This window comes from Macrotis lagotis, chromosome 8 (assembly GCF_037893015.1).
Source record: "Macrotis lagotis isolate mMagLag1 chromosome 8, bilby.v1.9.chrom.fasta, whole genome shotgun sequence".
Classification (NCBI taxonomy): Eukaryota; Metazoa; Chordata; class Mammalia; order Peramelemorphia; family Peramelidae; genus Macrotis; species Macrotis lagotis.
The window spans coordinates 97845889-97873509 of NC_133665.1; the positions used below are offsets into that span (position 1 = coordinate 97845889).

A 27621-nucleotide genomic window follows, 5' to 3' on the forward strand; every position below is an offset into this window, starting at 1 on the left:
AGATGTGTTTTTGGTACTAGAGGTTGTCAAATAAGTGATCATCAGATTATGGGGCATATGACCCTTGAATACTGAAGATTTTAGTCATCTATGACTCTTTGTGGTCCCATTTTTTTTTTTGCAGCTCATTTTTTAGATAAGGAAATCGAGGTAAACAGGATTAAGTAACTTGCCCAGGGTCACATAGCTAGTAAGTATCAGAGGTCAAATTTGAACTCAGGTTTTTCTGAGTCCAGCCTTAGAGCCCTATCAACTGTACCATCTAGCTGACTCATTGTTTGAATAGAGATATTAATAAGTAAAATGGTAACTCAACAGTTTAGATTGCAATAGGACTAGCAATATCCCTTTAACATTCAAAATCATCTTTTAAAATCCATCCATAAACACCTGATGCACAGTTAATATGGTGAGATTCAGCTGCTAGTTTGAGGCAGAATCTTGGGAAATGCAGTATCAGAGCTGTGAATTTATTTATAGGTTAACAGGAAAGCAAGATTTTAATACTGACCATATCTGATATTAAGATCTCTCAGCAAATGTTGACCACATTGCCAAGAAAGCCTATGCTTCACCAAGAACAGTCTTTCTTTTGAAATACAATGATTGGGGCAGCTATATGGCACAGTGGATGGAGCCCTGGAGTCAGGAGTACCTGAGTTCAAATCCGGCCTCAAGACACTTGATAATTACCTAGCCGTGTGACCTTGAGCAAGTCACTTAGCCCTATTGCCTTGTAAAAAGCAACCAAAAAACCCTCTAAGCTGAATTGGAAAGGATCTTAGAACTGAGTCCAATCCCTTATGGAAGAAAAAAATCAGTACTGTATATGTGGGGCATATGCCTTACAGAGACATGTATTAAATAAATATAATTCAAAGCATCTCTGATTAGAGGGAAAAAAACAAAAAGGATACAGTTTCCCTGTGTCTTTAGCTTTTTAAAAATTAATTTTCATTCAGATTCCCTTCCTCTCCCCCATTAAGAATGCAAGAAAGATAAAATCCTAGTTACAAGAAAAACAAATTCTTGAATAGACCATGTCAAATAAAAATATAAATATATACATACACACACATATGTGTATACATGAATATACACACAAAGAAACATATCCATCTACACTTGGAAACCATCAGTTCTGTATCTAGAAATAGGTAATTTATGGTCTACTATGAATCTTCTAGAATTATAGCAGGTTATTGCTTTGATCAGAATTCTTAAGTCTTTCAAAGTTATTCTTTTTATTTTTTAATAATATTGTTATTATACACACTGAGCTTCCAGTTATACTCACTTCACTCTGTATCATTTTTTTTTTAGGTTTTTGCAAGGCAAACGGGGTTAAGTGGCTTGCCCAAGGCCACACGGCTAGGTAATTATTAAGTGTCTGACGCCACATTTGAACCCAGGTACTCCTGACTCCAAGGCCGGTGCTTTATCCACTACGCCACCTAGCTGCCCCTCTGTATCATTTTCTATGAAACCATCTCCATCATTTCTCAGAGTACAATAGTATTCCATTACAAGTCATATTCCATAACTTGTTCAGCCATTTCCCAGTTGAAGTACATCCTCTCAGTTTCCAAATCTTTACCACTACAAAAAGAGCTGTTATAACTATTTTAGTACATATGTATTCTTTATTAGTTTGAAAGAAAATTAATAACAATTTAAAGACCCAAGGAAACTGTGCCCCATTGTTCTTTCTTTGGTTTCTTTGGAGTATATATATCTAGCACTGGTATTACTCAGTCAAAGGTTAATAGCTTTGGGGAAAAAATCCAGATTACTTTCCAGAATGGCTGGACCAGTTCACAGTTCCACCAACAGTGCATTAATATACCTGTTTTCCCAGCCCTTCCAGTGACATTATCATTTTTCTTCTTTGTCAACTTTGCCATTCTGATAGGTATGAGATAGTACCTCAGAATTGCTTTCATTTGCATAGCTTAAATCATTAATCATTTAGAGCATTTTTTCATATGGCTATTTATAGCTTGGATTCTTCCTCTGAAAAACTGCCTGTTCATAAAACTTAGCACTTCCCATGTCTTTGTAAATTTCTCTGCCTGAGTCATTTTCAAGTTACAATTAATATATAGAATTCAAGAAAAAGGACAAATTCCATAATCAAAATCAGAAAGACAAAGTCTAGACAACAGACTTGATCCATCAAAAGAACAATGGTTATTTTGGCAGTCAAGAGAATTATTTTTTTTAAATAGCTCTTTATTCAATTCAATCCACTCAATACATCTTTAACAGTTTCCTCTAAGAATTCTTTTTTCAGCCTGGTCAAGGGTTAACCTCAGACATCATTCTAGTAATTTAATTAATCAGAGACCTCTTTTTCAGTCTGTTCATGAAGTCCTTCTTGGACTGAACAGGACCCTTCCCTTTTAGAAACTAGTTAAGCCTTCAATAAGAAACATATAAAAGAGTTTTTCAGTGCAGGTCATGTTGGAAGGAATTGATAGTTAATAATAAAAGGCAGAAAAGATTTCTCATTCAAATTAGATCAAAAGCTGAATTCTGTACTACACTGATATTATTTTGAAAAATGTAGATTAAAAAGGGATTAAGAGCCCTCAATATGCTCCCAGAACCTTCATCTTCTAGATGAGGAAACTGAGGGTCAGAGAGATTAAGGGACTAGTTCAAGATGACACAGGTAGTAAAATGGAAGAACCAGGATTCCATCTGAGTTCCTCTAATTCCACTGCCAATGCTCTTTTCACTATGTATATTAAGGGGGCTGCTAGGTGACACAGTGGATAGAGTGGATAGAGCACTGGCCCTGGAGTCAGGAGGACCTGAGTTCAAATCTGGCCTCAGACACTCAATAATTACCAAGCTATGTGACCTTGGGCAAGTCACTTAACCCCACTCCCTTGCAAAAAAACCCAAAAAAACAAAAAACAAACCAATATGTACATTAAATAATTCAATGCAATTCAATAAACATTTGCCCCCTTGCTGTGGTGATATCATAGGCAGCCAGGTGGTTCAATGAATAGAGTATTGGACCTGGAAGCAGAAGATCTGAGTTCAAATTCTACCTCAGATACCTAGTAACTGTGTGACCCTGGGCAAGTCACAACCTCTCTCAGTCTCAGTTAACTCAACTATAAAATGGGTGCAATAAAATGACTGATCTCATAGGGTTGTTATTAGAATCAAATGAGATAATATTTATAAACATTTCTTAAACTTTAAAGAGCTATAGAAATGCTAGTTATTCTTCTTTTGCATCACTGAGTAAATTAAGCTATCCACATTTAATGCTTGAACACTCTCAAAGTGTCATGACTTCAGCCAGTTTTCATCAAATTGGAGGCATACCAAAACAAATGTGCAAAAAATTTCCCACTTAATCTCTTACTGTGAACACTATTAAATCCTAGTTTTACCAACTCTGTACATTCTTTGGTCAAAGGAAAATTTTTGATTGGTGCTATCTGACATTCCTAATAGTTTTGCATTTTCAAAACATAGTCCTCACAGTTAGCCCTATTGAGCTACATCTGATTATCCCCATTAATAGTATGAGGATAATGGGTTTCAAAGAGAGGAAGTCACTTGCCCAGGGTCACATAGCTAGTAAATAAAGCCATTATTCAAATCCATGATTTTTGTCAAAATGTCTCTCTCTCTCTCTCTCTCTCTCTCTCTCTCTCACACACACACACACACACACACACACACACACATTAAATAAAGTTTATAAAGACCTTTATAGCCACAAACTCTTATATAGTATATAACACCAAGAGAACCTTGCTTGTTTAAATTTAACTTTGGTATAGGAATTATACTATGCCATATTGTCAAGCTGTTGTCTGGACACTTGGTGAATGATCATGTCTCAAGTATTTCAGGCATCACAACCCTCAATTTTGAGCAGTTAAAAAAACCTAAGGGCAATAAATGCTCCTATGGAACATCTGATGTGTTTCAATTAAAAGCATACTGCACCACTTCAAAACTGAAGGACTAGTGAGAGCCAAGAAAGTACAAACCATAGACAAAGAGGAGAAAATAGAATAGTCTGGCTGAGATAGAGAGTTAGTTGCAAGAGCACAATGGTAGTTGAAGTTGTAGAGCAAGGCAGGATACAGATTGCAAAGGGACATGAATGGCAGACTGAATTTGAGGTCACTGAACAGCACTAACTTGAGGGCAAAAGACCTGGTTTCAAATCTTGCCTCTAAGACTTACCCTAGAAAAATCACTTCCCTCTCAATGGGAAGCAGTTTATTTATAAAATGAGAGTACTGTATCAATTAATCTATAATGTCTCTTCTAAATTTTAATAATCTTAAATTCTAAGTAAATAGAGCAGAATTTTTGCATGATCATCTTTTAATGCCTGCATGAAAAGTTTTGATCTGGCCTCATTCCTAATAATTATATGTATGACCATTTTTCAATAGAATCAGGGAAAAAATTAAGGAAACGAGATACTCCTGAAATAACAGAGAAGTTCCCATTCTATTGACATAAAGCACCAGACTTCAGAAAATATGCACCCCTCCTAATAGCACTACTCCTTAGATAGCTAACAATTGAGAATTTCCCTGACAGTGGGCTGTCTCCGGACAAGCAGCAGAGAAAGAGAGATGCCACAGGGAATGGACGTGGTTTTCCTTCTAATTGCCCTCTCAGCCTTTACTTAGAGATGCTATATAACTTTGTCCTGAGTCTCTACAGGACAATAGACAAAGAAGAAACATGCCTGGCAGAATTGCCAAAATGTGTCCTGCGAGAAACAGAATCACTCAAGTGGAAGAAATTGTCTTCATTTCTCTAGCAAGGCATCATGCCACCCCTGTTTGAAAAACTGCCATTCTCATGGCTTCCTTCCCTGCCCCCTTAGACTAGAGCCCTATGACCAGTGACTATAAATGAAACCATCCACTTCCTCATTGCTTGACCTCCACCCCTCCATCAGTAATTCATCTTCCCATGAAAACCTCCCCCAAAATCTATTTATCAGAAGCAAATACCTCTTAACTCCTGAGGAAGGCACTTCGTCTAGCACTGTCCACATGTCCTCATTAGATCAGTAAAACGAAATTCCCCATTCAGCATTTGGCTGGATGGAACTTCTGTTAAAAGTCTCAGTTGTAGCGAAAAAGAGAAAGCCAAGTTTTCTACTGTCTTTTCCCCTGCCTTTTCCAAGTGGAACGCTGGGGTGTGGGCAAACAGAATGCATGTGTCTTTAGTGTTTCCTGATTTCTGGCCAAAGTCCATTATGTCACTGAAATAGCAAAGCCTACATTAAGTCATGTTTCAAAAAATGGAAAAGAAATCAGGAAGAACACACACACAACCAAACTGATACAGTAATATTCCATGGCTTCTTACTGTGGTGATATAATTGTTCTTTCCCTTAAACACTTCTGATGGCATTGTTGAAAACTTCAGGAAATTCAATAATTTTCATGTAAAAAGTATGACAGAGTAGAAAGAATAGTGGACTTGGGAGGCTAGAAGCCCTGGGTTCAAATCTCACCTACAATACAATGGAAATTGTTTAAGGATAAATTATTTAATCTCTGAGACTAAAGTTTCCTTATCTGTAAAGTGGAGATTTAACACTTATCACACTGACAGGGTTATTAAGAGACTTAAAAGAGTACATTTATCTAAAGCACTTTACAAACCTAAAATGCTATATAAATTTCTGTTATATTAGTTTCAGATAACTTGAACATGAAGAACTAATAATAATGAATTCAAATGACAGAAATTAATCATCACCTTAATAATTTGTACAATATCACTTCTTTCTGACTGTAGGAAAAGTTTAATAGCCTAAAATTAGTCTTTTGAGACAACCCTCTTTAGTAGAAAAAATATTAACTCAAAGATACAAAATTTTAAGATTCACAAAATCTTTTACAACACAATAGCCTCAAACTACAATTCCTTGTCCAAGATCATATAGCTAGTAAATTGGTGAGTCAGAACTCAAACCTAGGTCCAATGACCTCTATCGGGCTGCCTCTTCCAATGAAAAGATAAACCTGAAAAAAAGTCAGGTCTATCGGTTCAATGCAATAAAACAATAACATTTATGTGACACTTAAAGATTTGCAAAGCAATTTCCTCAAAATGACCCTATGATGGTACAAAGATTACCCTCATTTTATAGAAACTCAGGTTCTGAAAGACTGTGATTTGCCCATGATCAAACATGTTCTAGGAATCTGAGGTAAGAGTCAAAACCAGGAGAAAACAAAAGAGGATAAAATATAAAATGATTTGTTTGACTTCTGAAGTCCTTCATAACCTTGTCCCTTCCTATCTTTTCATTCTTCATATACCTTGCTTCTCTCCATATTCTATATATAATACAGCAGCATTAGTCTCCTTATTATTCCTGAGATTAGAATCGGGAAGACTCAACTTTATGAGTTATGCAAGAGAAGAAAACTACTTCAGTATCTCTGCCAAGAAAACTTCAAATAGAGTTATGAAGAATCAGGCAGGCTTTAAAAAATGACTCAACAACAATAATATAATTATTAAATCATCATCAATAATTAAAAAAATAATGACACCATTGCCTGACTCTTAAGAATTTTTACTGACTTTCCTGCATGTCTAGAAATCTCTCCCTTATCAATTCTGCCTCCTGGTTTCCCTGGCTTCCTTCAAGTCTCAGCTAAAGACCCATCTTATACAGGAAACCTTTCCCAATTTTCCTTAATCTCAGTGCCTTCACTCTTAGACTACCCCCAATTTATCCTCTTTTTTATAGTTGTTAGTAATTTGTCTCCCTCCCTGGAATGCAAGGGCCATTTTTTTGCCTTTATTGTATCCCCAGTTTTAAGCAATATCTGATTCATAGGAGGTGCTTAACAAACGTCATTTGACTGCTTGGCTGGCTGAAAAACCTTAGGAAGCTAGGCCTGCTGGAGAATTATGGGATTTTATGCCATGTGTGGCTTCACTAATAAGAGCCCTTAAGACTCTAGCTCTCTTTTCCCCTCACATTTTGTTCAGCCAGGACTCCTAGCTATTTTCCTTCTCACTTTCTTTGTCCCTCAGGCACCTGACCTGGTTCCTTACTAACCTGTCCTCAAACTGCTTACTGACTCTTCAGAAGGTGAAAAGATTTTACTCTGTATATTTTGCAGACTTTAAACTTTAAAAAAAAAAAAGAAAGACTTTAGGAAGAACTGGGGATATCCAGACCAGAGAAGGGAAGACCTAATGGGAACATGATAGCAAGTCTTTGAAAAGCTAAAATGTTGGAGTAGAAAGGGATTTTTTTCTTGGTGTCCAGAAGGTAGAGAAGTATGAGTATTCAGTGGAAGGAAGAGAAGTTGCAGAGAGAAAGATTTAAGTTCCTATTTTTAGAGCCATCGAAAAGTGAATGGAATGTCTTAAAAGGTAGTGATTTCCCTATTACTAGAGGTCTTCAAATAAAGATTGCATGACCACTTTGGGGTAGTTGGGGGGAGAGGAGTTGTAAAAAGGGTGGAACTGGATGGTCTGTGAAGCCTCCTATCAGTTCTGAAATTCTGTGCATTCTGACTCCAAATCGGATAAGCTGTCCACTGGGCTAAAATCTGCCTCATTACTAGAGTACCAAAAGACAAAACATAATCCTACTACTTCATGGGTTAAGCAAGCTTTCATGGGCTGACTTGGGGAACTTCACCACCATGAACAATATTTTCCTATAGGAAAATACCTTCTGAGTTCCAAACAACAAACTTACAAACAAACTTCTGCTAAGTCATAGGATGACTGCTTTTGATTCTCTATAGCAATTTATAGCACACAAACTTGGCATGGTACAATGGAAAGAACGAGCACTGGATTCCAAAAACTTGAGTTGAAATTCTGGTTCTGGCATTAACTTTCTGTGTCAAAGGATAAAGGATTTAGAGCTGAGAGCACCAGCCCTAGAGTCAGGAGAACCTGAGTTCAAATCCAACTTCAGACATGTAACAATAGCCTAGTTGTGTGTCCTTGGGCAAGTCACTCAACCCCATTGCCTAAAATAAAGAAAATTTTTAAAAGAATTTAGAGCTGGAAGATGAACTCAGGTCATCTTGTGTCACCCCTCATTTTATAAGTGAAAAAGAAGAAAAAGTTAGGTGACTTAGCAAAATGATACAGATAAGCATGGCCCAAAATTGAATCTTGACTCCATATCTAGCACTTCATGTTAAGATCCAATTCTTTCTCTGGGCCTGAGTTTACTTATATGTAAAATAAGAGAAGAGAAGCAGAAAGTGAAGGGATGGGAGAAGAGAAGAGGGAAAAGAAGAGATGAGGAGAAAGAGAAAGGAGAAAGGAAGAGAGAAGAGTGGAGAGGGGAGGAGAGGAGAGGTGAAGAGGAGGAAAGGAGAAAGGAGAAATAAAGAGATAGGAGAAAGGAGAAAAGAAAGGAGAGAAGAGAGGAAAGGAAAGGAAAGGAAAGGGGGAGAAGGGAAAGGAAAGGAGAGAGGGAAAAGAAAGAGAAGACAGTTGGGAAAGAGAATGGAGGGGAGATGAGGGAAGGAGTTCTGATTCAAAGATGAGAGAAATTCTAGTCAAAATGGAGGAGGAAGTACACACCCTAAGTTACACCCTAGATTATGTTTTGGGAACAGCCACTTCTGTCTGCTATGGTTATAACTTCAGCTCTAGAATAGAAAATGACCACTTTTTGGTCATCTCCCCATGAGCCATATTCCCCATTTCATTTTCAAAAATCTTCATGACTTACAATTCACATGTCAATATACATCTTTAAACCTGCTTGAAATTCCAGAAAGGAAATATTATGTATGTTTCCATTTCTTTTACAGAGAGTAAGGAAAGCCTACAGAACTTTCAGGAAAATCCCCAAACCCCATTTTAGTTTCAACCTAGTCCTTTCTTCAATCCTTTCTGCAAAAAGAAAATGGCAGTCAGGAAGAGCTGAGTTCAAATTCTGCCTCTAATTCATACTGGCTGTGTGACTCTTTGCAATTCACAATCTCTCATTCATCTAGCAAACTCTCTTACAATGTTTGAACTGACAGAAGAAATTTCCTTATCCCAAAGTACCCTATCCAAGTGAAAGCACAGCTCCAATCTCTATCCCTAATTTATCAAGGCAAACAGATTATTGTGTCCTTTTTTTTCCTATTCTCCCACATACACCCACACACACCCACAATCTTTTTTTTAAAGTTTTTGCAAGGCAATGGGGTGACTTGTCCAAGGTCACACAGCTAGGTAATTACTAAGTGTCTGAGGTCATATTTGAACTCAGAGCCTCCTGACTTCAGGACTGGTGCTCTATCCACTGTACCACCAAGTCCCCACATATATGCGCTTTCAGAAAATTGGCACTTGGGGGGTATCATAGAATTTAAATCTAGGAAAGGTTTGGAGATTATCTAGTCCAATCCCCTCATTTTACAGATGGGAAACTGCAGTCAAAGAGAAGAAGAAGCTTGCCCCGAGTTGCCCAACTACTAAGTAATGAACAAGAAACCAAACCCAGATCTTTGGAGTCTGAATACAGTGCTCTTTTCCCTAAACCATCCATTCCAGCACCTTCATGTTGCCAGTGAGGCAACCAAAGTTCACAAAAATCCCTCCAGTGTATTTAGTAGTGTTCATACAAGGAGAGGTAGGAAGAGAACATGAAGGAAACATGAGGAATACATGCAAAATTTAAAGTCAGACTGGGGAGAAAAACCTTGACCCTCTGGAATCTCTAAGATCCAAGAACTGAATGGGCTGAATTCAAGACTGAATCACACTTGGGAAATTACACAGAATGTTCAATGATCCCAAGTTACTCTCTTCCACAAAATTCAATGCCAATATTCCTTCAGTGAAAGACAGCATAATGTAGTAGATGGAGGGCTCAACCAGGAGTCAAAAAGAGCCAGGTTCAAAAGTAACTTCTAACACATACCAACGTCTTGACTATGAGTAACTAAACATCTAAAGGTCCCAAACAAGTTACTAAAATTTAAATGGAAAATAAGTTGCTGATCTTTATTAGTGGACCAAGTTTCTACACTAAGGAGTTCTGCACACCAATGAAATCACAAATTTGGACCAAAAAAAACCAAAAAAGAAACAAAAACTATTACCAGTGATGCTGTATGCCTAAAATTCCTGTAATACCACATCTACTAGAGAAGTAAAACTTCCAGTATCCCAAAGGTCAATGGAAAAATCCATTGTATATGCTGGTGGCCAACAGTATATAAGTAACAATGACTTGGCACACTAAAAAAATAGCATGAAATATAACATCAAAAAGTTCAGTGAAGAGCAAAAGAGCAATACATCACAAAGGAAGGGAAAATATGGGGCATAACCTGCACTGCCAATAAAAAGTACACAGATCAATTCAGATCCACTGAATAACTGGAGTAGGATTTAATCAGTCTATTTGTCCCCATAATTACTTTCATTCATTCAATGAGAAAGTATTTATCTTTTCACAGCTGAGACAAACATCTTTCTCCTTTTTTTAAACCATGAACTCATGGATCTATTTTGGAATTTCTCAAAGGATAAACTATAAGCTATAGACCCAGAGTCATTTACAACACACTCCCTATCAATTTTCACAATCAAATGATTCCTTTCTTCCAAAGTTTAATGTGTCTGAGTTTATCAGACTCTAACTCTTTGTGTATATTTGGTTCTATTTCTGGAATCTGTATTCTGTTGCAGTCATCTATTTGTTTATTTTTCCCCAGTACCAGATAGGTTTGATAATTTTCATTTTATAATGTTTTGAAATCCAGTAAGGCAAGGTCCATTTCATCAGTTTTTCAACAGTTCCCTACATTATCCTTACTCATTTATTTTTCCATATAAATATTATCAACATAGTGGGAAAGGCAACACAGTAGAGTGGGAACAGGGCTAGATTGCAAATTAGCAAAACCTTATTACAAATCCCTATTCCCCATCCCACTCCCATTCCTGACATTTATTAGCTATGGGACCACAGTCCAAGTAACTTTATTTCTGAGCCCATTTTTCATCCAAAGACTGATATTTATGTGTCAGTTATTATTAATCTATAATTCTATAAAGTAACTCACTGACACTAATTAGGATTTAATTAGGATTTCACTGAATCTATAAATTGGAAAGTATTGGCATTTTTAATTATATTTTCTAAACCTAACCATAGGCCAGCTAGTGGATAAAGTGCCTGGCCCGAAATTAGAAAAATTGATCTTCCTGAGTTCAAATCCAACCTTAGACTCTTACTAGTCGTGTGACCCTGGACAAGTCCCCTAATCTTGTTTGCCTCAGTTTTCTCATCTGTAAAATGAGCTGGAAAAGGAAATGGCAAACAGCTCCATATCAAATGGGCTCATGAAGAGTCAGACATGACTGAAACAACTGAATAACAATAAACTGTATTTAGGGGTGATGACTCCAATTTGTTCAGTTCTAATTGGCTTTATAAAGTTCTTATGTGCCTGTTGACAACTTTAAACCAATGTACTTGATGGTTTTATAGCTCTCACTTTGGTCCTCACCAGGACATAGCTGTAAGAATAAAGGAGTGTTATTAATACTCACTTCAGTCTACTATTTCTAACCATTCCCAAATTCTAAGCACCCAGAGCATGCCTCATCCTCCTAGTCATATATCTTACATAAGAGCCTGGCTAGTGTGATATTCTGCTAGCCATCCTTTTCATTTCTTTTTCAAGGAACAATAATAAAATCACTATTACCATATAAATCGATTAACTTATGACTGTCACTGTCTAGACCACAGTTCCTTTCCCTGATGGTCCTTTCCTAGATGTCTTGTGTCCTTAGTGGAGTGCAAGTCCTTGAGTATAGCATTTGTCTCACTTTTACTATATCCCTGCAACCCAGCAGAATTCCTGACACATTTTATTATTGTTGTCCAGTCATGTCCAACCCTTCATGACCTCATTTGAGGGTTTCTTGACAAAGATATAGGAGTGGTTTGCCGTTTCCTTTCCAAACCTGGGGCAAACAAGGTAAAATGACTTGCCCAGAGTCACACCACTTCTACATGTCTAAGGTCAAATTTGAACTCAGAAAGATCAGACTTCCAGATTACAGGCACAGCACTCTATCCATTGTACCACTAAGCTGCTCACCCACCTGACACATAAAAGGTACTTGATAAACACATGCCAATTCATTGATTGATTGATTGATACTGTAAGTGAATTTTTTTATTCAATCATTCTTGGTCCATAGAGGAAGGTGAAAGCTTATTTTTAAAGATTTATCTTGCATGCTACTACCTCTTGAAAAAAAAGCTATTTTCAATTTTCTTGAAGACAGTCCTTTGGGTTTTCTATGTACAATAGGATCAGAATTATATTCTTCCTAAGCTAAAAAAGGATCATATGGGCCAACAGAGGTCATCAAAGATAACAAGTATTTGACATAGAGTCTATCAAGACTACACCTTGGCTTAGAGATTTCTAGTTAGGAGAAACCCATTCCACTTTTTCCAATTTGGGATAGTACTAATTACTCTATTTTTCTTCTTCAAGTCTAGACTTGATTCTGCCTTTTTTTTTGCTATATGCTATATTGCTCTATGCTCTTCTGCTGTAGACATATGATTATTGCTAAATTTGCATTCTGAGGAAATACAAACTCAGTTCTTTTCAACATAATCACCTTACAAATATTTGGAATGAATTATATTGTTCTCCCTTACTCTTGGTTTTTTTTCTCTTTCTTTTTTTTTTTTTGTGAGGCATTTGGGTAAATGACTTGCTCAGAGACACACAGCTACTATGTGCCAAGTATCTAAGGTTGACTCTGAACTCAGGCCCTCTGGACTTTGGAACCCGTGCTCTAACCACTGCACTACCTAGCTTCCCCTTTCTTTAGGGCATCTTATTTTCTCCAGCCAAAACTTACCCAGTTCTTTTAACTGCTCCCTTTATGACATAATCTCTAAACTTCCAGACAGATTCTAGTTGTGTGACCTTGTTGTAGGTGTCCTAAAATGTGGTGTCAAGAATTGGACAGGATTTTGCAGGTATAGTCTAAATATGGTAGAAGACAATGGGATTATGGCATCTCTGACTCTGGATGCTCTACCTCTCATAGTGCAGCCTAAAATAACATTAGTTTTCATGACTACCATATCATACTATTGATTCACATTGACCTGATCATCCAAACAACAACAGCAACAATAGATCCATTCCCACTGAGCTATCTAGTTATACTTCTCACAATTTTGCCTTTTTAACCCAAGGGTAAGAGTATACATATATCTATATAAATCTAACATGCTAAAGTTGTATATTTAATATTTTTCTAGCCTGTAAAAATATCCTGGATCCTGATGTTGTATTTCAGCATGTTAACCATCTTTCTCAGATTGTTATCATCTGCAAATTTGATAAGCATGCTATCTGTATCTTTATCCAAGATGACATATCTTTATTACTGCCTTCCTCCTAAAATGTAGTTTGCATATAATCTGTTTGTTTATATTATCTCCTCCATAAAATATATAAGCTCTTGAGGATAGAGACTATTTTTTACTTTTGTATCTCTAGAGCCTAGCATACAGTAGGTACATACATGTCTTTCAGTATATTGACAAAAATGTAAAACCATTTGGAGTTTAGAAACCCTGTTTTAAGTTATCTTATTTTTAATATATAGTTTAATATAGTAAAATTAGTTTAATATAGTAAAAATAGTTTAGTAAATAAACTTTATTTTCCCAATTACATATAAAAATAATTATCATTTTTTGAATCTTGAGTTCTAAATTTCCCCTCTTTCCCTCAATTCCCCTTCCCTAAGATGGTAAGCAATGTGATATATGTTATGTGTGCAATTGTGTAAAACATATTTTCATATTAGTCATAGATATTTAATAGAGTAAAGGAAAGGACATTGGTGTGGGAGTCATTTATGAATTAGATGACATGTAAAGAAAGATTTAAAATCAATACTAAACTAGTATTAAAAAGTAAAGATGAGACATATTTTTAAAAAAACCACTAAATCTGAAAAGATGATAACAGATATGATATAAGAATAAATATTGCCATAGATCATCATCATCATTTCTTAAAGAAATTTAAATGATATAAACAATCATTATAATGCAGAGACCAAATAAGTCAAGTAAATGTCTCTATCTATCAACATTTAATCTCCTTCCCAGGTAGAAAGGCAAAACAGGCAATGGAAACATCTGTTTAGACTATAAACTCATTTTTAGAACAGGCCAGTGGAAGATTATGAGCAGTGTTGTTTTATAAATAAGGAAGCAAAGGCAAGTTTACAAAAATCTTAACAAGATCTCCAAACCAAGTCATCCTAAAAGTATTTAAAGAACAAATTTAAAAAAAGATTTGCGAAACTCTTCTAACAAAATCTTTTCAACATCATTGACAGTAAAATCAACACAGTTTGTTCTCTGTTCTAAAAGTAGTAAAAGAAGCAGAAAAGGCACTGAAGAAAAAAAAGATTGAAAAATTAATAATTTTGAAGGTGTAGAGCAGTCATTTCTCAAGGTGAATGAAGGAGAAGAGTGTACTACAGACTTGGAAGAGACCTCAAATGTAACTAATATTCCCCCAAAGGGAACTGATTAAAATATTGTTAACTACTGATCCATATGCTTTCACAATCTGCCTACTTTCACAACCCTATAAAAAATTTTTAATATAAAAATATTATAATATTAAAATGTACATAGAATAAAAAAGACACAAGCAACAGCACACCTTAGAGAAATTTTAAATAATTTTAAGATTATTTAATCTTAAAATCTTAATCCAATCTCAAAAAAAGCAAATAAACTACCAAAAAAATTCATCTGGTTTAAATGGATCTATATTTTCTATCAAAAATTCTAAAGAATAGTATCTATAATACTCATGTTATTCATTCTTTTAAAAAAATCTCCTTTTACGAAACAACTATACTTCGAATATCTAAAACAACGAAGAAGGAAACAGAGACAGAGACAGACAGGGAACAAGAAATGGAAAAGGAGGAGAGGGAGAGGGGAAGAGAGAGAACTGTAAACCAATAAATTAATGAATATTGATCAATTCAAAAATGTTAAATAAAATTCTGGCAAAAATATAACAGTAATTTTTCCAAAAAAGGGTTATTATAACCAAGTTGAATTTATACTAGGGATGCTTGGATGGTTTAACATAAAGAAAGCAACATAAAAAATCATGGTAGAAAATAAAAACATCCAAAACTAGAAGATTATCTCAATCCATATAGGGGAAAAGGCCTTTAACAAAGTACAGATCTTATGTAGTCTTTTAATAAAAACTTGTCCACAAAGAACAATCCTAGAAGGATCTTTTTTAATAAAAAACAAGATGTCAGGGCATCTAGGTGGCACAGTGGATAGAGCACAAGCCCTGGAGTCAGGAGTACCTGAGTTCAAATGTGACCTCAGAAACTTAAAAAAAAAAAAAACCCAAGATGTCTATCTAAAACAAAAACCAAATATATACATACACACTAGAAATTGTCACAATTAATAGATGAATAAAGTAAAGATGGCCCTTTGTCTTAAATATTATTTTATTTCTAGAAATGTTGCCTAGTAAGACATGCATGAATTGATGCTGAGTGAAGCGAGCAGAACCAGGAGAACACTGTAAACATTAACAGCAAAACTGTATGATGATCAACTATGATGGAATTAGATCTTCTCGGCAGTTCTGCATTCAAGGACAATTCTTTTTTTTTTAGGTCTTTGCAAGGCAAATGGGGTTAAGTGGCTTGCCCAAGGCCACACAGCTAGGTAATTATTGAGTGTTTGAGACCGGATTTGAACCCAGGTCGTCCTCCTAACTCCAGGGCGCCACCCTGTTCAAGGACAATTCTAAAGACTTGTGATGGAAAATGCTATCCACATCTAGAGGAAAAAAATTACAGAGTCTGAATGTAGATCAAAGCATACTATTTTCACTTCTTAAAACTTTTTGTATGCTTTTTTATCTCATTTTTTTCCTTTTTGATTCTTCTTTCATAACATAACCAATTTGGAAATCTGCTAAACATGACTGTACATGTATAACCTGAGGCAACTACATAGGACAGTGGATAGAGCAGTGGCCCTGAGTCAGGAGGACTTGAGTTCAAATCTGACCTCAGATACTGGACATTTACTGGCTATATAACCTTGGGCAAGTCACTTAATCCTGATTGCCTACCATATAGGGCCATCTCCATTCATTCTGATACATAGCTGACCACTGGACCCAGATAGCTCCAGGGAGAAAGTGAGGTTGATGATTTAGTACAGCACCCCCTCACTCAAATTCAATTAACATGCATGTCATAGCATCACCTCCCTGATGTCTTCTTTAAGAAAGAAGAACAAACAACAACAGTATTTATAACATATATCAGATTACTCACTGTCACAGTGAGGGGGGTAGGGAAGGGAGGGAGGTAGAAAAATGTGTTGCTCAAAAACTTACAAAAGATGAATGTTGAAAACTATTTTGCATACAATTGAAAAAATAAAAAACACTAAAAAAAGGGATGTTAACAACAGCAATAAGACATGAGAAAGCAATTAAAGGCATTACAAACAGGTAAAGAGGAAACAAAATTATCCCTATTTGCTGATGACATGATAGCTACTTAAAATATCCTTAGGAATCAGAAAGGGAAGACAATGGCAAGGGTTATCACAAGTTGGGTAGGCATGGACAAGTTGTTACCTGTAACATTGGAGGGAATAAGCTCACTACATCAATGAGATCATAGATCCATCAACATATTATTACTATGGTAATTCTGGAAAGAATACTTAGGAATCAAGCTACCTAGATTCTAGTCCCAGCTCTGTCATTAACTTATATGGACTTGGGCAAATCACTCCTTTTATGTCTCAGACTCCTTATCCACAACATGAGGGTATTGGATTAAATGATCTCTAAGGGAGCTTCCCACCCTAAAATCTCATCACTATTAAGATTTATAAGGTGACAGAATTATCCAGCAAATAGGAATACAATATCTCTACACTTCAGGCTAATAATTTCCCAAACTTTCAGATGCTTGGATACTGTCTTTATTAGTTTCATTGTAGAATAACCCCTACCATTCTCCTAAAAATGGTAGTCTTAAGTGAATTTAAAATAATTTCAGTCTGAGAATTTTAAAAAACACTATTGAATATAATTAGGTCAAGGGGTGGCTAGGTGGCGGAGTGGATAAAGCACCCACCCTGGAGTCAGGAGTACCTGGGTTCAAATGCAGTCTCAGACACTTAATAATTACCTAGCTGTGTGGCCTTGGGCAAGCCACTTAACCCCATTTGCCTTGCAAAAACCTAAAAAAAAAAAAAAGAATATAATTAGGTCAATCTGGGATATCATAGAAATAGAATCATTGTTTTAGGTAATAGTGTTTTATATTACATTCACAAAGTAGTCTAGAGGAAATGGTTGCCATAAAAAGATGTTTGAATTTTTATTTAATGATGAAAAAGCTTTAGGTTAATATTGATCTTTCCATATAAGGCTCCATTCTAAGATCAAGTTATGTGATACATTGTAAAACACGTTATAGCATATTGAAGACAAAATTGCCATAGCCTTGCCTAAATGTATCTGTTTATACCCAAAGAGTTTGCAAAGGCATTCAGGTTCATGACAGGAAGTAAGAAGTTCCCTTCTAAGGAGGCAGCCCCAAAAGAGGAAGGGAAAAAAAAATCACCTGGAAAGTGTTGACAATGAAGCAACATGTCAGTAAAAGCTCCCACCTGGGACTTTTCCCCTTCCCCCTCAGATCCTAATTCTATCCTTCATTCAAAGTAATATGGAATGGGGCGGCTAGGTGGTGCAGTGGATTAGAGCACCAGCCCTGGAGTCAGGAGTACCTGAGTTCAAATTTCCGCCTCAGACACTTAATAATTACCTAGCTGTGTGGTCTCGAGCAATCCACTTAACTCCATTTGCCTTGCAAAAACCTAAAAAAAAAAAAAAAACACCCCACAAAGTAATACAGAACAGGGGTGGCTAGGTTACGCCTTGCAAAAAAAAACCTTAAAAAAAATTTTAAAAAAAGTAATACAGAACATCCTGACTTTTGTAAGACCTTGAAATACATGAAAGCTTCTGTCTTTTTTGCTTAGAGACACAAAGAAAGATGATATATTCAGTGTCACATCAGGAATGTGTTTTCCTTTAGGTTTACAGAGAGAGAGAGAGAGAGTCTCAATGTTTGGAAATATCTTTCAAAAGTTTAAAGAATAAGTAAATACAAAACACTACCTAGAGTCCCTCACTTTTTTGAGGGAGAAAGGGAAAGGGAGTAAGATCTATGAATTGTTTGATACAGAGACAACCAGCTACTGTTCTTTTAATCTATCATCTTAGAGACTTGCCTAGGATGTGAAAGGCTTCATGACTTGCCTTGGGTCACACAGACAAAAAAGAGCTAAAATTGAATCTAGGTCTTCCTGACTCTCCCACTCAGGCCACCTCTCTGTCCATTTGATATACATCGTGATGCCTTTCACTAATTTGTTTATATTTAAGTAAAACTGAAAATACTGTGTTTAGAAGGATCATTTCATTGTGACTTTCTATTATACTAGTGTCACTTTCATTTTTTTTTCTTTTTTTGTTGGGGGGAGGACCCTTCTTTCTGTTTGACTTTGGACAAGTCATTTGAAGTCCCTGGACTACATAATCTCAAAGTTCCCTTTACCACTAAAATTCTAGGATTCTGGGGCAGCTAGGTAATGAAGTGGATAGTGCACCAACCCTGGAGTCAGGAGGACCTGAGTTCAAATTCAGTCTCAGACATCTTAACAATTATCTATCTGTGTGACCTTTGGCAAATCACTTAACCCCACTGCATTGCAAAAACTAAAAAAAAAAAATTCTAGGATGCTAAATATAACATTTTTGCTATAAAAAGAACTCCAATCTCTATCATCAAGTGTTTTCTTAGCACATAGAGTACTTAAATATGCCTACACACTAACAAAGGTTTATTCTGATATAGGCATGGAGCAACTGGATCTCTAGTTAAATTGAAATTCTCTAGGGTCCTTCAGATGGGTCCTTCAGACAAGGATATTTGCAATACTACCTGATGGTTTGCTCTCTTCAGAAAAATGAAGTTTAAATATTTGCTTTCCAATAATGATCCAATCCAAACCATTCACCTCTACAACAAAGCCCTAGTTTTCTTTAAGAATCTGACTCTCAAAGAATAAGTTATTCAGACCTGAGTAGGTTCTACTCATAGAGGCCCAGCAGAAACTCAAGGTGGGAGGTCAGTCTTTTTTATCTTCGGGGTGATGAAATACAAACACTGAAGAATGAAAACAGATTCTTTTTTAAGAAATACTTTGCCAGAGATAAGACGATTGTCTGGCACTGATGTACATGCCATAGTTCTGTCAGATATAACATAAGCAGAAACATCAGCCTATAGAATTTACCTGATAGCAGTCTTTGTGTAATGATATATACATCCATGTACACAGTTTCAAAAGTCTGAATGTAGTTTTTAAGCTTTAATAGCTTAATTAATAATTTAATTTAATAACTCTGTAAGCTTATTAAAGCTTAAAATTGCACTAAGACATTTGGAACTCTACAAAGATATAACTATAGGTATATATTATAGAACTTTTTCATTTTTTAGAAAGGGGAGCAGGGGTTCACAGGTACAGAATTAAAAGGGTCATCTAATGAAATTTCATTTTAAAGATGAGAAGACTAAGGTGAAAGAGGTTATGACTTGCCCAAGGTCACAAAAGTAGTAAGTGTCAAAGGTGGGCTTTGAATTCCTGGACAAAGCACCAAATCTCCCAAGCAAAACTGTAACTGACAGATGGGTGCCTAACCCCCTTAGTTCATCATCAAATAGCTTCTATGAGTAGGGCACTCTATTGCCTCCTACTGGGAAAGATAAGCACAATCAAGAAATGGCCCATAGCCTGGAGTAGCTTAGAGGTGGGGGGTGGAGGTGGTAGTCTGTTGTTGTCATCATTGTCCTTGCTGCTGCTGCAGTTGTTGTTGGGGGGGGGGGAGAAAATTACAAAGTACAATGCAAAGCAGAAGTGATACTTAAGCAGAAAAAAAATACTATGGGGAATTCAGAAGATGGAAAGGAGACAACCTATTGGGAAACAGTATAGTATAATAGAAAGAGTGCTAGATTTGGAATCAGAGGTCAGAGTTTCAAAGCCAAATTCAACTACTTCCTGCCTTAGGCAAATCACTCTGGGCTTTGATTCTCTCATCTGTGAAAGGAAGGACTTCAACTAAAAGATCACTCAAGTTTTTTCTCGTCCAAAACCCTATTATCCAATCAGGATCAAGGAAGGCTTCCAGGAGGCCATGCCCCTTGAGCATGGGCTAAGATTTAGAAAGGTGGAGATGGAAGCATGAACAAAGACACCCTATCCTTAAAAAAAAAAAACTTCATTTGGTCCTGCTGTTTCATTAAATTATCAACCTATATATCTCCTCTCATTACCAGAACACCTCCCAAATCTGTACTTTCCATACTTCTACTAACTTCTGACTTTTTTTTCCCATCTCTGTTCAACAAAAAATGCGGGTGTTTTGCCCACAAGTTTGTCTCCTGGAATCTCTTCTTTTCTCCCTTCTTTTTTCATTTATCCACTGGAGTTCAATTATCACTTGTCCATAAGAAGAGTCCTAAATCTCCATATCCATCCTTAATATCCCTCTTCCTTTCCTCCATCCTTTCAGGAATTTAACAGTCACCTTAATTTTCATTAAATAAACTAGAATATCCTGCTCCTTACCCTCTCTTGTGCTTTATTCATCATAGAGATGGCTGGGCAATAATTATATTCACAGTGCCTGAAATCACCCTAATCGATGAAGAATAGACTATTCCCCAAGTGGGGTTCAGGCTAAGACAATAGACCACTCAACCATACTGTGGAACACTTAGAATTTGTTCAGGCCAAAGTTATCCATCACATCCTGGGCCATCACCAGTTGTCTTGACTTTTATCCTGTCACTAGACTTGGATGACTCTGGAAAGAAAAGTGAGGCTTGTGATTTTGTGTTTCCTCACTTAAATCTCATTCACAAAGAAATCAAGAAATGGCCAGTGATGTCACTGGGTCTGTTCAAAAACAAAGGAATAATTCCTTTCTGCTAGGAGCTCCTTTCTTACATATAAGGAGGGAGAAGAAAGAGATGCAAGACTACCACCCCCTCTCTATCCATCTGGAAAAATAGAATTGTTTTCATTTGTCAAAAAGAAAGACTTCTGGAATAAGTGAAACTATTTTAGGAGGCTATTCAGCAGTATTAATAGGAACACAGGGTCACTTCCCCCAACAGAGTGCTTGACTAGTGGCTCAAAGGTCTTTGTCCCATGCACTAGTCTGACCCTGTTTTCCTCTAGTCAATAAAGCCCACTGAATCTCTATTACCTCAGGGATCAAATATAAAATTACATTTTGCTTTTAAAGCCCTTCATAACCTGTCCCCTTTCTAATTTTCTTGTCTTAATCCCCCTCATGAAGACCAGAGACCCTGTGTCCTTACATACCTCATCTTATAACTCCATAAATTTTCAGAGAGTACCCCATGAAGTCCTTTCTGAATATTCCCAAATGCCATTACTCTTCCTCCTCACCTCTGACACCTGGTCCTCAAAACTCAGTTTAAAGGCCAGTTTCTGCCAAAGGATTCACTTTTCTGCTTTCCCCCCAACTCCTCACCCCCATCCCCCATCCCAGCCCACCACTTTTGCTTTCTTCTAAGATTACCACCAGTTTACTATCTGGTTAGATGTTAACTTGCCCATTAGACTTGGTTTTGTTTCTTTGCATGCATAATGTTTAGTAAATGCTTATTGACTAAGAGCCAGTCCCAATCACTTCTTTTGTTTTGTTTTGTTTTGTTTTTGAGGGTTTTTTTGCAAGGCAAATGGGGTCGAGTGGCTTGCCCAAGGCGACACAGCTAAGTAATTTGAACCCAGGTACTCCTGACTCCAGGGCCGGTGCTTTATCCACTGGGCCACCTAGCCGCCCCTCAATCACTTCTTCCAAATACATCTATTATTGGTAGTAATTCATTTCTATAGTGATTTTAGATTCACAAATGACTTTCCTCACAACGACCTTGAGAAGAAAGTAATATACTGACTTAACACAGAGGGTTAAATCAGATGCTCACAATCATTCACCTAACAAGGGACAGAGCAAAGATCTGAACTCAGGTTCCCTCCCTCCAAGACTATCATTCTTTCCACCACATCCCTAGTCATCTTTAACTCTTCTCACAGAACTCCTGGGAGACAAGTAGATAAGTAATGTGGCTAATTTGGCATTTATATCCCAATGCTACTACAGTCACATCCTGATACTATTTTTAGGTAGTCCTTAGAGACTAGGGCTGACCTGGGGAGAGTGTGATAAAGTCAAACTGGGAAGGATGACCAAGTAGCAGCTAGGATCCAGAGAGATTTGATAACATAAAATTGTAACATAACTCCAGATACAATTGTGCCACTTTCTCCAGCAATGGAATTAGAATAGAGAAGAGTAGGTGAATGGGGTATCCCCAAACTATTGTTTACCATGATGAGATATAGGAAAAGAGAACATGGGACTAAAGTTAGAAATACATATATCTATCTATATATATATATATAGATATATATATAGATATATATCTATATATATATATATAAAGTGTGTAGAATATAATTAAATTGGTCAACCATGGATAAGATCAAGACTAGGATGGAAGGGGCAGTTAGGTAGAACAATGGACAGAGCACCAATCCTGGAATCAGCAGGACCTGAGTTCAAATCTAGCCTCACACATACCTAGCTATGTGACCTTGGACAAGTCACTTAACCTCATTGCCTTACAAAAACAAAAAGTCTACTGCACCACTCAGCTGCCCCACAGTACACTTTTGAAGAGGGGCAGAATGAAAGGAGAGAGAAAATATAATATATGCTAGTGGGGAGGAAATGGATGGAGGGAATTATAATCAGCAACAGCAACTGTGGAAAAATACAGAAGTAGCTTCTCTGATGGACTTATGATAAAGAATGCCATCCACCCCAGAGACAGAGCTGATAATATCTGAACACAGAATGAAGCACATTTTTCCCTCTTTTTCACTTTATTTCTTGCTTGAGGTTTTTTATTTTTGTGGGAGGAGGGAAGGATTATGTTTATTCTTAAGCAAGACTATTTTAGTAATGTGTAAATAAATAAAATGTAAATCAGCCCCTCAACAAAAGACTAGGATGGGAGGAAAGTGAGGCTGAAGAGGAGGAGGATTTGATGCTGATGATGAAAAGGAGGAAGTTTAGGAGTAGTGGAAGAAAATGCAAGGTGGAAACATAGCAAATTGTTTTTAAAGAAAGGAATTTCAGAATTGTGAATAACGAAGGGGGTACAGTTAACAACAGATGGTGACAGAAAGATCATGGCTATGTCTTTTGTTGCTGAAGGTGATCTGAGGGAACAGGTCATAGGAGCTATTGAAGTTAGCAGGATCAGGGTGCCTGGGGCACAGCAATGTGAGTATTAACATTCTGAGTCTGAGGATAGAGTTCAGAATGGATACACTGACAATGATCCAAGTACTGAACTCCTTGAGAAAAAAGAGAGAGAAGATATAGGTCAGCAAATCACTGCCACAAGGATCTGGACTAGGTAACATGAATAGAGAAAACCGCAAGGAAGGAGAGAGTTTCAAGATAGTAGGAAAGGGATTGACTGAAAGGGAGAATGGGCAACAAAGGCTGTGGAAATGAGAGAATATGTGTGTCTAGTGTTGGGGAAAAAAAAGATCAGAAATGCTCTGCTTTCTGAGTTTCCACCAATGAAAGAAAATGGAGAGAGTAAAAAGTAGACATTACAAAATGGAGAGTTTGTTCATTTTTCTTAAAGAGCAGGTTTTCTAGAGAACAAAATGAAAGGAAAGAAGGGAGGGTAACATGAACAGTAGAGCCATCTGACTTCGATGGGCCCAGATGAGAATTTGGGGAGGCAGAGGAAATGAAGCTAAGGATTTTCACCTCAGCAGGTGATACTAATTCAAAGGGACAAGTAAAGCAAGAGATGAAAGTCTGTCCATCAGCAAATAGCACTGGGAAAGAACCAAGCGATTAAGTACTTTCATCCTCTTGGGTCCTCTGATGGTCAGGCATGGATTCATTTCAAAGTGGTAGTATCAGCTTCCCTGCCTTGACACAGGACAAATGGGGAGAGGAGAGGGAAGAGTGGAGGTGGCAGTTAGTTTTGTCCAGACATCTGGATTAATAAACAACCCTAGTTCTGGTTTTTCATACCCATACCAGTCCTAGAGCTCAATGATATGGAAGTCAAATAGAAAAGATGCCCCTAGGATCCATATTGCCTTAGAAAACCACAAATTAACATTATCTATGTAGAATTGTATTTGTATTTATTTCTCAATTTCATTTCAATCTAGCTCCTTGCTTTATTAAGGAGTTTTACAATCTAAATTTGACAGCTTGGTTATTACTTGGTTATTATATTGACAGCTTGGTGGACGATAAGACAGGATGTACTATAAGACACCTTGCAAAAACTCAAAACATTGTATCAGTCGGTTAACAATTATTTCATAAGTCATAACTGTGCTAACTTCTGAGGATACAGTTCATTAGTTTGTAAGCTGCTTGAGGGCAGGGACCAACTGTTCTGCCTTCATTATTCACAATTCTGAAATTCCTTTCTTCACAAAGAATTTGTTATCTTTCCATCCTTCATTCTGTCCCACTACTCATAAACCTTTTTCATCATCACCATCCTGTTCAGCCTCACTTTTCTCCCATCCCAGTCTTGATCTTGTGTTTGACTAATTTAACTCTCTGCTATACGCTTTAACTATATGCCTCTAGTTTTAGTCCCTTGTCCTCTTTTCTCATATCTTGTCAGGGTAAATGATAGTTTGGGGGTTAGCCCCCTCACCTAACCCTCTCTGTTGCTATTCCATTGCTGGAAAAGGTGGCAACATTGTAATCAGGTGGTTATGCTATAATTTTATGTTACCAACTTTCACCCGTTCCTAGCTGCTACGTGTACCTTTCCCTGTTTGACTTTATCCTACTATATCCTTGCTGACTAGCTCAAAGCAAATGTTTAATAACAGTTTTCTGAATTGGTTTGAATCTAGCTAATAAAAAAAGGAGAGGGGCAGCTAGGCTGCTGCAGTGGATAGGGCACTCACCCTAGAGTCAGGAAGACTTGAGATAAATGCAGCCTTAGATACTAGATGCTTACTGTGTGACCTTGGGCAAGTCATTTAATCCCAAAGTCTTGCAAAAACAAAGGTATGAAAGAAGGAAGGAAGGAAGGAAGGAAGGAAGGAAGGAAGGAAGGAAGGAAGGAAGGAAGGAAGGAAGGGAGGAAGGAAGAAATGGAGGGAGGGAGGGAGAGAGAAATTCAGGGTCCTTCCAATGGGCCAGAGGGTTGACTTGTAAAGTTCAAAACTATATACAGTTGAATTGGAAGCTACCCTAGTGGGAAGAAAGTCTGGATCCAGTCCCAGGTACGGTGTAACAAGGGCAAAGCAGTCAAGAGCTAAGCATTTAGAGCTTATCAGCCCCTTCTCTTCATTGTGAAGATGGGGAAACTGAGGTCTAGAGATGGGAATACCAAAGGGTTTGAAGGAAATGTGTCAGGTCCCCAAAGTCCAAATTCAACATTTCCCAATATACCTCGCTTGCCTCTAGATATTTTACTATTTTCTTTAATGACATCTTCCATTAGATTGGGAAAGAGGTGGAATAGAGCTCTCAGACCCCTGGGGGGGAGCAGTATAATTGAAGGAGGCCTAGAGGAATAAGAAGTCGCCAGTTGGTTACACAGCCGCAACTACAGCGCTTCTGCAAAGGTTCCGGGGGGGAGAAGGAGCGCCCCCGAAAAAGCCCTTGCAATCACAGCTCTGCCCTGGCCGGTGGGGGAGGGGCAGAGATGGGGCTGGGGGCAGGACTGGGGAGAACACGCTTCCTTACTTTGGGAAGTTTTCTCCTCTACCATTCCACATGAAAAGCTGCTTTTTTGCAAGTTCTTTCCGATCAAGTTTCCTACAAAAACCAACCTCCAAGGTTTGTTTTAAAATAATTTTAGTGCGGGCTTTTCATTCAGGGCCTGTGGGAGTTCCCATTTACTTCAGTTACGAAGAGTAACACGGTAAAAATCTTAAGACTGCTTCTGCATGGAGGGTCCCCCTCCCGTGGAGCTTCATTTCCAAGGTGGGGCCCGACAGGGTGGGGGAAAATGGTTCGGACCCGTTGCCCACTTTCCCTGGCTCCAATACTAAACCGACAGGCAGACGGAGACTCCGGCACAGTCCGGGTGCCCTCCGGCGGGCCCTTTCCCCAAACCCTCCCAATAGGGTGGCTGCTCCCAAGCAAAGGCGCACGATCCGGCCGGGAGAAGTGGGAGGGGAAGCCGGGGACCTCAGTTTCCATTTTTTGTGAAATGAAAAGGTTGACTTAGATGACCCGAGGGCCCTTCCAGCTCTCACTCTCGGATCCCCCCTCCCGCTCGGCTCCAGGGGCGGGCCCACAACTCAGCTTCCTTCCCTCCCTGCCCCCCTCCCCGCCCCCTCCTCTCTCCTCCCCTCTCCCCACTCACCCTCCGCCTCCATGGCGCCCCCCGCTCTTCGGTTCACGCCAGGAGCAGGGAACGAGAAGGGGAAGGGGGAATCGGAGTCCAGCCTGGGGTCCCGGAGCCCTGGCGCCCGAAGGGCCCCCGCGAGACCAGCAGCCGGAGAAGCGCGGGGCCGGCCCGCATCTCGCCAGCAGCGCGGGCGGCCGGGTGGCCTCGCTGACTCCGGGCGCCCTCCCGCCGCCGCCGCCGCCGCCAGCCCCCAAACTCGGCCCCGCCAGGCTGGGGGCGGGAGGGGGGCGGACTCGGCGCGCGCCGCCCAGGACTCCCGAGGGGGCTCGGTCCCGCCCGCCAGCCCGGAGTCCGGCCCCCGCCCTCAGACCACCCCGCCTTCTCCGCGGCTGCACCGCCCGGCTCCTCCCCGGCCGCGGCCCCCTACCCCCACACTCGCCTCGGAGCCCCGCGGCTCCGGGCCGGGGCCGCAGCCCGGGAGGTCCGCGAGGCGACGGCCGAGCCGAAGCGACCCTCCCCTCCATCTGCCGGGCCCCTGCGGGGCTCCTTCTCGGCCCCGGTGCCCCGCGCGCGGAGCTGAACTCTCGGCTTTGTCACTCCTCCGCTCCGGTCCTCATCCCTACAGTCCTCAGGGCTTTACGGTTTCCAGATGAACGGCGTTTGGTTCTTCTCCCAACCAGAAGCTAGAGGTGGAAGTAGCACCAGCTCCCGTTTACCGAGGGGACGGGCTCAGGGAGGTTAAGCGACCCGTCCCCGAGGAATCACTGAGGCATGGAGCTAAGCCTCGCCCGGCGCTCAGGCTTCAGTGCCCCGTCCTTCCACTCAGCCCAACTGCCTCTCACATAAAGTAGTCGTGAACTCCAGATCCTGCTCGGTTTTAGAGGGAGAGAGGAAGGAGGGAAGGGAGGGAGGAAGGAGGGAAGGAAGGGAGGAAGGAGGGAGGGAAGGAAGGAAGGAAGGGAGGAAGGAGGGTGAAGGAAGGAAGGAAGGAGGGAAGGAAGGAGGGAGGGA

At 38.8% G+C, this 27621-nt stretch overlaps 1 protein-coding gene across 1 annotated transcript in view; it reads right to left on the bottom strand.

The window, feature by feature from the left end:
* The window catches only part of FGD3 (FYVE, RhoGEF and PH domain containing 3), a 212711-nt gene extending 185942 nt beyond the window's left edge, over window positions 1-26769 (bottom strand). The window contains exon 1 of the mRNA XM_074197689.1: window positions 26626-26769. Coding sequence (XP_074053790.1) covers window positions 26626-26638 — 13 coding nt within the window. The 5' untranslated portion in view covers window positions 26639-26769. The remainder of the gene's footprint in view (window positions 1-26625) is intronic.
* Between the last annotated feature and the right edge of the window lie 852 nt (window positions 26770-27621).